Genomic DNA, 10,828 nt, shown 5'->3' on the forward strand with positions numbered 1-10,828 from the left:
CTATGCAAGCTACTCACAATCAACAGTGAAAAGGAAATGAATCCTGAAGTGGGGGAATTTGGCAAAGACACAAAATTATGCAACAAAGTTACAACTAACGGCAGCAAAAAGTTGCAGGAAGATTTAATCAGTGCAGGGTAATGAGGCAGTAAAATGTCTGGTAAAAAAAAAATGATTAAAAAAGGTTTTTGGAAGAAAATTACAAAGTAAGGAGTTCTAACTTAGCTGTTACTACTCATAAAGAGGGCTTGGAAAGGCAGTTCCATGCTCCATGAAAACTTGAACTGAATATTACCTTTATTTTTCTTTTGAAATGAATAGAGGAAAAAGAAAATAGGAAAGATGTAGTAGCATTAGATAAAACAGAAAGAGTGAACAGTAATAATGAGAAACAAAGAACAGGCTCCATGCAAGTGAAACTGTGTGTTCCTGCTTGGAAAAGACACACAGGAGGCAGATACGGCAGATGTCTCCAGACTCAGCGGAATGAAGAAGGCAATTCATTGTTTCTCAGAAATGCAGAAGCTGTGTAATAATTTGAGAGAGACCAAAGGAAACAGTTTTTTTACATGCTGCCTAGTTGAAGGGCCAAACTCATTGCTGCAGGATGCTTTAGAAAACAAAAATTATAGGCAGGATTAAAAGTGGATTAGATAAATATATGTGGGATATGCCCATTCTTGCCATTGAATACAGTGGTGCAAACGCTTTAACAACTAACTGTCCAAAATAACGACCACTCTGTATTATCCTGTTTTTTGTATTCTTTCCTGGGATAGTCACTACTGGTGACTATTCAGTCACCAGTACAGATTGCTGGACTAAATGGACTTCAGTTTGACCAGAGTGGCAGTTCCTATGGTCTTGTGACAGACACTTTTCTTTGAGTGTGTTCAGTGTCATGCTGAGGCAACATCAGTTGAGCAATATGAGAAGTTCAGTGTAAAAATAACACCCTTTTCAAAGTATTCTTTCCATTTGTATCTACCATCTCTCTCTGCTGTGATAGGCACTGCCAGTAGCTAAAAATACAAGCCCATAAATAACAGCAGTGCCAGTTATATGTCAGTGATCTGCCTGTGCCATACTTGTCCACATCATTTCTCTTGATCAGTTTTACCAGCTCATAATCCCCAGCTGCTTTCCTCAAGTGCTCTGGTACAAGTATGGCATGGTCACGTACACTGAAAACGTACAAAATTAGGTTTCCTAAGATTAAAACTGTGAATTTTCAGAACATCTCACTAAGCAAATTCTGTTATAGATCCCTTTTAACCAAACAGGAATCACTTTGAATGGTCTCCTGATCGTTGCTGTAGGAGCATAATATAATAAAGGCAGCTTTGAAATGATGTACTGATTAAAGCCAGCGCCTTTATCTCCTTGCATTGGGTTAGCAAATTTTCCAATGCTGATATATCTATGTGAAAATTAGATATTTGCAACATTCCTTTAAATGGTGGTTTGCTTTGGGAGTGCTAATTTATTTTCACAATGTAAATATTTACAGGGTAAATCTTCAATAGCTGTGATTATCCCAGAAGCATCATGTATTTGTAAAACGTCAGCATTTATTATAACACTGAAGACTGGCTGCTTACATGGAAAATCAATTCATTACATTTCTCCAGTTCCAGTGACTACTGAACTTTGGCTACAGAAAACACCCAAAGATGACAGTGGTTTTCCTATTCTAAAAGAACTGCCGGTAAGAACATTGAGCAACTGTTAGGTGAATGCCCAAGCATTGGTCTACAAAAGGAAGGACTTCCTACTTCACATGGGATGTTTATACTTGTTCAAAGTGAAGAACTGAATGTCAACAACAGCCTATTTGTATAGTGGGAAGGCATTGTAGAAATAAGTCAATGTGCAAAATCAGCCACTAGATTTGAAAAAACAATGCATGAAATGATTTGATTTTTTGAAGTGTGTTAAGATACACCTCTAGCTATTTAGGTGGAATAAATTAAAGTACTACTTTCTGTGTAACACCATGAATATTTAAGGCTTTTATTTTTTAGCAGAATGTTTTGAAAAAGAAGAAATTTCTCTTGGGACTCTTGGATTCTTTTGCTATGAAATATCTGAACTGAGATAGCTGGAGGCAAGAGGCAGCGCAGTTCCCAATTATGATTCCATTCGCTACACTGCTATTAGAAAAGAACCATTTAATTGTCATTCTATAAGCATCTCCTCTTTAAATAGCTGAACATTTCATTTGCAACCAAGTATTTTTACTTATGTGAAATGCATGGTCTTGAGTTTAAACTCTTTTAAAACTGCATAATATATGCTGTGTTTAAAATGCAAATGATTAACATAATTTGTATCTCATATTAAACTTGTGTTTTAGATTTGGTTGCCTAAATAAAACAACTTCATTCTGTATTTGGATCATGCAAAGGAATGTCAAAAAGGTGCTTATACATGTTCCAGTATGAACATTTATTCTGTGTTTATCTCTCTGATTTAAACTTAAGCCAAGCCTGTAAAAGTCTTTATTTTGTGTAACAGATGCACTGAGCTTCCTGAGGTTTCTGTTATAGTGGATAGAAAGCATTTAATCTTCCTTGCACATAGTTTCTGAGCAACCAAGAGAATAGAGATGAGAGATCATCTGGAAGTCCTCAGTCTAAAGGACCCAGTCAAAAAATCATGGCCAAACACTGAAACACATAATTCATATGAGTAATAAGACATAGGTGAGCTCACTTGTCACTCACTGCTCACTGCTTAAACAGTGTTTAAAAATGAAAAAAAAAAAATACAAAACAATAATCTGTTTTCTCTGAAGGAGTCCCTGGGAACTAAAATGTTAAATATAGATATATGAATTGCTTTGTTTTGTATTCTTTTTTTTTTCTATCGTAATTCTGCTTTATTATCCTAACATTAAGAATAGCTTCTTACTATCCGTTCTACTCAGTGTGTATTTAATCTATGTCCCTCCGTCTTTCGGTGTCTTTATATTCAGGTAAACTACAGACCTCCATCTATATATGGAATAGCTATTCCAATCAGTGATAACTTCTATAATGCAGACCCCAGCAAGCCAAGAATGAGAAACTATTACACAGATTCAAAAGTAAGTCTTCTGTAATCATTTCACTGCTGCCGAGGGTATCTTCCAGCTATGAATTTTTTTTACAACCATATATTTCACACACAGTATTGCTTCAGTTTTCTATAATTTGCTTTAAATAATCAGTGTTTCGAAAAGCAGACTGTACAGACAGGATATTCAGTGTTTTCAGGCTACCGTGCTTGCCGTAGCCCATTTCCTTTCAACGTAGACCTTTCTGGTTATGTGCCTATATATAGGATATGTATCTTTATAGCAGACTCTGAAGGAGGCTATGAGGGTTTCTGCTGGGATAGTGTAAACTTATGAATACTTTATTAACAGAGAGGATGGATAATGGGAAAGAATAGCAACTGAAACAGAAACCAGGTAACTTCAGTGTAAACTTTTAAATCCTAGTCATTAATGAGGAAAGGACCCATGCCAGAGTTTCCACTCTAAATCTGTTCTCATCGCTGCTGCCAGAATTACTGATAAGATGTCATGAGTTAAAATAGAAGGGCAAGACCTAGCACTTCCCCTCTGAAAAGACTGTCGCTAAAATAGGTGGCACAGTGTGCTAGCCATGGTCATTCAGAGGTTGTAAGACATACAGGGAAAAATGGCTTTTCCATCAAGATTTTCAGGTTGGGACTTCTGAACAGATCACTGCTTTCTAGTTGATAATCACAAGAAATTAACACAGAGATGACACCATAGCTACGCCAAAGGATGGTAGAAGTTTTGTGGTGCCCCTAAGAAGATACTGTTTTTTTTCTTTTGAAATAATACCTACTTCTCCATATTCCTGCCTTTTGCCTACATTATTAAAGGTTTTTAAACTTCAAAGATATCCTCCTTAGAAACACTTCCTAGCAACTAAGCACAGCTCCACTTTCCGCTTGTCCCAGAAAAGGGAAAGGACAATTTGGTAGCTTGTCACCATATTTTGAGTCAAAAGAAATAGGACCTTTGGCAGTTGAGTAAGCGGAGCCAACCACAAGGAATGTCACGTGGGCAGGTGGGTGATTGAGGCAGGCCTGGCTTCAGGTGTAAGTACTGAGAGGGCTCTTGCGAGGCCGAGACTCTTGGGGGCAGCACTGCAGGTTCCCCAAGAACCACTCACCCAGATACCCCCCTTACCTGACTGTGGCCCCAGTGCTTCTGCCTTGGCCTCAGGTTGCTTCTGCCTTTATTCCTGCTTCCGTGCTGCTGAAGGGAAAGGCCAAGCAGGCAGAGCTCCTCTCCTCAGCAGTGAGAAGTGGGAAGCTGGCAATAGAGGTTCGTATTTCCCCTTGCATTTCTTTTTTCCCTGAATTATAACGATACTTTAGTTTGAGCAAGAGGAGTTGCATCAGTGCAGTGATGGCCTTTTTGATTTCCAGAAGAGTCTTTTAAGAACGTCAACAAATGCAGTTCACTTTGTTCCCTAATGGAAAAGTTTTCCACTGAAAAAGGTTTTTGTCAAAGGAAAGAATGTTGTCAGCAATTTGACAGGAAATTACTGAAATTTTAAAAGGTCAGAATTTGGGGGGGGTTATAATATTAATGGAAATGATATAGCATGGATGAAATTCTTAAATCTTGATAAAGTTAGGGTTTGTAGGTTGAAAAACTTCTTTGGAATATCAAATTCTTTGAAGAATCCCAAGACCAGGATTTTTCTTGATTAGAAATTAAGCCCAATTAAAGCGCCTTGAAATTTCCTGTGGAACAGAAATGCGAAATTTTGGCCTGTTCAGTATTTGGCTTGTAGCAAATAGCATATTTATATTTCGAATTCTCCTACTCCAAACATGGATATTGGAACTTGTTTACTCTTCTTATATAAAGTCTTGTTTTTAGAATTTAGGCAAGAAGCTGAGCCAAAATCTTATTTTGTGGCCTTCCCACAGGTTTCTGGATCTTATAAGAAGTGTGCTAACAAGTCGTCCAGAGCTGAATGCAACTGTACGTTGGCTGAGAGAATGTCTTCACTTGAAATTTTCTCAGACTGTACAGAGAAGGTAAGGAATAAAATAGAAGAAGAGAAATTCTTTTATTTAAGCTAGGTTCTGGGACATAGCTAGATGCCCAAACAGTACTTGAGTTAAAATTGCTCAAAGAAAAAATTGCTACCGTAAGGGGGACATTCCAAATCACCATTACAAGGCCTGCAGGCTTAATGAATGCCTGAAAGAACCAGAACAGTTTTTCCTTTGAATAAAGCCATATACCAATAAAAGGCTTGCTTACATTTCAGGTTCTAAGAATGAGGTATCCAGTTACAAAGCTTCCAATCCATTTCAACCTTAAGCATTCAAATTCCATTACAAATCTGACATTTCCTTATTTTGTTACAATTACGGAAGTCAACCAAAGGGAAAACTGGGAAGTCAGAGGTAAGGAAAATGTTCTAACCAAAATTATAGAACAGTTCTGTCTCCACTGGGTCCATGGCAAAACTCAGTAATTTCAGTGAAACCGGGAATGTAATCATAATCTTTAAATATCATTCAGATGTTCACAGCAAGAATCCTGATTTCATATGTGTCTGCTTTGTGTTAGGCTCAAGGAGTCCTGATCTTTATTGGATGCTGCTATAATCTTAGTATAAAGTAATTGCAACCTTAGAAAATATTATCCACACTAGGAACCAGAACATCATCAAAAAGAATACCACTGTACTGACACTTGATGATTCTAAAATAATGTGATTAAAACAATAAAAAATATTATTTATTTAGGGACATATATTCTCATAGAATATCTAGGTACTGCTAGGAGTTCCCGAAACCGGTAGCCCAAGCAAGGCAAGGTAGCTGCACCTCATATGCCCAGGTCTAGCCAGCAGCAAGGCTGAGCATATGCTCTGGACAGACACACAGGCACACATAACACACACAAACTATGTAAGTATAGATACTTCATATGTAGGTATTTATATATATATGCACCTGGCAGGCCACACAGATATCAGACAGAAAACACACAGCACTTAGGCAAACATGAATGGCATGATCTCGAAGCACAGAATCACAGAATGGTTGAGGTTGGAAGGGGCCTCTAGAGATCATCCAGTCCAACCCCCCTGCTCCAACAGGGACACCTAGAGCACGTGGCACGGGGTGGCATCCAGGAGGGGTTTGAAAATCTACAAAGGAGACTCCACAGCCTCTCTGGGCAGCAAGACCCCTGCCTCTAGCTCTCAGAAAAAGGAATAAAAGTGGGAATCAAGTTGTGTAGGGTTTTACAAATGTGGAGATGTGTCTTAAAACAGGCATTGGAAAGCAGGGATTTGAAATAAGTGATGGGTACAAGCACAATGGCAGGTGATGACATAACCTATGAACAAGTCATGTGGCTGTGCTGAAAGTAAAAACACAGTGAAGTTGGAAAGGAGGAGCTTGCATGAGTGAAGGAGAGCAATGACCACTACAGGATCCATAGTTTCCTAGGTGAGAAGATTGCAGTGGAGTTAGTCCTAGTCCATGTAATATATAAAACATAACAGAAAAACATAAATTATAATCCCAACTCATTGGGATTATGAGAAGTAAGAGGCACAGAGGAAAGCAGGAATAGATCAAGACAGCAGACTGTAATTAGTCCTGTTTCCCTTTAAGTGCCCTAGTATTCTTGCAGGCCTCTGAAGCATGCAGGGATCCTTGGTTGATCAGGCTCTGAGATAGCAGTGTCTCCAGCTTCAGTGGGCCCAACAAATGCCTGTTTGCAATTTGACAGGCAATTCCACTGGCCCCATACACGTGCATTAATCTGAAAGGCTCTGGTAAAACATATTTGAAATACTAGAGAATGTCTTGAAATCAGTAAGCCTCAAACACTTACTGAGAATAATAAAAACCTGAAACCCCCCATTTGCAACAAATGGAGGTACAGATAAAATTAAGCCCACAAATTTTCTGTGTGCTGCTGCAAAAATGTGAAGAATGTGTCTAGCACCTCCTGTGCTGTTTATACATTACATTTGCCAAAGGAGAGAGGGTTTACTTTGTTTATCCAGCTCACCCTCCAATCCTGGCCTCCCTACAGCATGACCCCACACCACTTTCTTGGCATCCTGAGCCAGCTTCTGATCTAAAGAAATGCCCAGGGCTACTGAGAGGTCTCAGTCAGAACGGCAGGGCCTACGGCTGCCTGCAAGGAATTTGAACTTGTTCAGTAGCAGGTCTCAGTCTGTCCAGCACTCATGCTGCCAGACCAGATTTGAGTTTAACCTTGTCAATGATGATTGAGGTACAGACCTGGCCTGGCCTATTAGATCTTGTGAAGATTTACTTCATGTGTTTGGACAGTCTTTGACTACCAGCAGCTAGCTCTACTGCTGTCTTTCAGGGGCCATACAGCTCATTATACATCAGCTCCGAAAAACCCCCCTTCACACACCTCAGCTCTCCAGTACAGACACCCCATTTTGTTCTTTATGAAACAATATGCTCTTTAATCTTGTGGACATAGAAATGTTCATAGAAATGGAAGAAATCCCTCTTATCCTTTCCTCTGTAACAGTTGAGAATAAGCAAGTGATCACTGTACTGGAGACAGGATTCCATGCAACCCCAAACAACTCTGGCAGTGGTGAATGTGTTCTGTCAGCTCAGTGGTGCCCAGTACCTGATGGAAACGGGTTGTAAGAAAAGGAATGAACTAATTCTCTTTTCCTCTCTGTCCATTGCGAGCCAAAAGTTTCACTAGGTGCATTTGGGGATACAACTGGGAAAAGAAAAAAAAATGGAAATATTTTTGAAATTATTATTTTTTGTTATTTTACAGGTATCAATGAAACATCAGGCATATTAAAAATAAGATTCTATTTAACCAGAAAACTCCAGACTACTGTGTATAGTCCAAATTCTTTGATCTTAAGCCTATATGTAAGTTTTATCATTTCAAATTAAAATATTATGAACAGAAATGGATAGAAGCCACAGCTCTAGAACTGAACACTATATACGTTTGAGGGAGTTTTGATATGAATGGAAACATCTCTTCTGTGTAATAGATATGCCCACCCACACATTTATAATTTGGGCCTATTTCTAGCTGGAGTGAATTGGAGTTTTTATTTTGTACACATGCTTCTGGTAATCTTTAAAGGTACTGGTCTAAGAGATAATGAAGATAAATTGCTGAGTTTTTCCATACACAAAATTTTTGAATTAGTTATTTCATACATCTTATTAAAAGTCTTGCCTTTTCTAGCTAACCACTCTATTCTATACACTGTCATCAAGATGTTCTCCCTTAGAAATGTGACTGTGTGTGACTATATCTGACATGCAGATTTGGGAAGGATAAGTATACCTGAATTATCTGAATACATTGACCAGTACTAGTTATTTTGAAACCCTTAAAAGGCCTGCCAGGAAACTGCCTTTTCCAAGTGCCTTATAGGGGTTGTACTCTGGTTCTTTATTATCTGTTTTGAGCCAGGCTAGAGGGGGAACTGCATTTAGGGCAACCTAATGCAGACCAGCTACCAGATCTGGGAAAATGCTCTCAAAAGGAAACCTTTGTTATCAATCAAGGAGAAATCAAATATGTAGAGAAAATAGTAATCTACCTTTTGGTTTTTCTTGATAGTCTTTGTCAGGCTATGAAGAGCTATGGGAACAAAAAATGCAAAAAGACAGTGACTACCACATAAAATTGTTGGTGAGCTGGTAGATGCTATTTAAATCTTGCTTGATTGCTTTTAAGAACAGTATAGTTTCCTTCCAGCTTTACTTTTGCTTGATTTTATCTTAAAAATTAGGCACCAATTCTTATGGCACCAATTGAGAATAATGTAAAAATGGTTCTGCTCGGCAAAGTCAACATTTTGTTTAAATGGTTTTTTTTTCCTGGAAACTCAAGAAGTCTATGATCATGGTGATGATTTCTTTTAATAGGGATCTGAGCTTTTCCATTTCAAGGTATCAACTGTTCCTGGAGTTTCCCACTGCAACTTATCTGATGAATTTCAGGTACCATAAATAGATCATACTTATAATGATTTAATACTTAATAATTTAACATTTTATCGTAGCTTTTCATATGAAAAACAAACGAATTGTATGAAAAACTTCACTTGCCCAAGTCCAGCTTGGACTCTTTTGTTGAACAGGGTCTTGGTCACATATTTGGCCACCGGCAGAAATCAGTTTTTCCCAAATATTGCATTATATTTTTCTGGAAGGCAGAAACCTTTTTGACCGAATTCAAACTCGATCAAGACCAAGCCTACCAGTCATACTGGCCTTATCCCAGTTGCCAACATGCACATTAACTTCCAGTCCTTTGCCTACCTGCAAAGAAGTTACTAGTGAAAGGTACTGCTGGCCTGTCAGCCTTGTGATCCTGCAGATTCACATGCCTGGGCTCTTCATCAGTACATATAATTCATTAAGATGATCAATTCTATTGATAAAATAGAAAACAGAATATACAGTACTTTCTATCCAGAATGTGCTTTAAAAAGGTTTTTTCAGTTGGAAATTGGTAACACACAAAGATCCGGACTGGGGTTTAGGGCTTCATGCTTCTACCTTCTATTAAAAAAATAGCCCTTAGCCCAAAATACCTATAGTCAAGGAAAATACATAAAATGCAGAGTAAGGTGCAAATGTATATAATTCTAGATCAACTTTTTATTTACAAAATATAGCTCCCATGTTGTCATAACACAATTAATACCTACTAGATAAAAACACCTTTCTTGATATTCCATCACTGAAATTGCTTTCCTGTGGTGCCCATCCAGCTCCTACCTTGCAATCTCTAGCCATGGTTTAAGCAATGACAAAATTTCTGCTGAGTCCAAAGACTGCTTGCGTCAAGAGGAAAAGACCATTTTCTTCTACCTCTGTGCTGAGAACAATTTATTTGCATTAAATATAATAAACTGGAAGAATTACAACTTTGTTATAGGATGTTAGTAATAAAACTAAATAAACAATAACAGCTATTTTAAACTTTTTCTATTTCAGATTTATGTAGATGAGGCTCCACTGGCCTATCCAGGATCATTTCTTTTAAGTGCATTAACAGCTTTATTAATAGGGGGCATTATCTTTGTGGCATTTCTTGTACAACTGTATCAAATAAACATATGGGATGAACTGAAACGGAAATGTGGACGATTCAACAAAGTGTCGCCATCAGAAAGTTCAAGCGCTGCTGTTGCTACTTCTGCCTCTGCCGGGGAGCAGCGTTATGTGAATTAGGTTCAAGAAGATATCCAAGAGAAAAAGATCTCTTTCCCTACATGTTCACTGAATCTGTTACAGATGTTTCATGTTGTTTCAAAAATAGCTTCTATTTTGATAATGATCTATTACTAATCTTCTTTTTTACATATATAACTTCCCCAGTAGAATTGGAGTTGTCATTTCCAAAGTGTTTCTGAAATCTCCAGAAAAATTATATTCAGAAGATCTTTTGTTATGAAGATTTCAGAAAACACGAAGAATTCTTTTCTCACCTTATTATTTGTAGCCAGTACTAAACATAATTAAACAGCTAGAACTGAGGTATACTGCTAGTCTTTCTATTCTTCTAGTCACTCTTCTTTCGTGAATATTTTCTCAGACAACTACCTATGACATTGTAAAAGTGCAAAATAAAGCCTTCATGAGAGTTAATTGAGACAATTGTGAGTGAATATTTAATAACTGGTAATTTGTGTAAAAGGGGGATGAGTTGTAGTGATGATTAATGAAATCTTGTGCACTTCCAATGGCACTGGCTACCTCCATTCCGGTTTTGGTAGCAGTATCCATGCGC

At 37.9% G+C, this 10,828-nt stretch overlaps 1 protein-coding gene across 1 annotated transcript in view; it reads left to right on the plus strand.

Annotated features, from left to right (window-relative positions):
- Nucleotides 1-10,269, plus strand: part of CATSPERB (catsper channel auxiliary subunit beta) — a 42,341-nt gene extending 32,072 nt beyond the window's left edge. Inside the window, exons 15-21 of the mRNA XM_088539752.1 lie at nt 1,511-1,708; nt 2,978-3,088; nt 4,960-5,070; nt 5,307-5,445; nt 7,838-7,938; nt 8,956-9,030; nt 10,033-10,269. Coding sequence (XP_088395878.1) covers nt 1,511-1,708; nt 2,978-3,088; nt 4,960-5,070; nt 5,307-5,445; nt 7,838-7,938; nt 8,956-9,030; nt 10,033-10,269 — 972 coding nt within the window. The remainder of the gene's footprint in view (nt 1-1,510; nt 1,709-2,977; nt 3,089-4,959; nt 5,071-5,306; nt 5,446-7,837; nt 7,939-8,955; nt 9,031-10,032) is intronic.
- Nucleotides 10,270-10,828: the final 559 nt, after the last annotated feature.

The sequence above is a fragment of the Tinamus guttatus genome, unplaced genomic scaffold (genome assembly GCF_059628265.1).
Source record: "Tinamus guttatus ecotype Peru unplaced genomic scaffold, ASM5962826v1 Tinamus_guttatus_pri_ptg000048l, whole genome shotgun sequence".
In the NCBI taxonomy this organism is placed as follows: Eukaryota; Metazoa; Chordata; class Aves; order Tinamiformes; family Tinamidae; genus Tinamus; species Tinamus guttatus.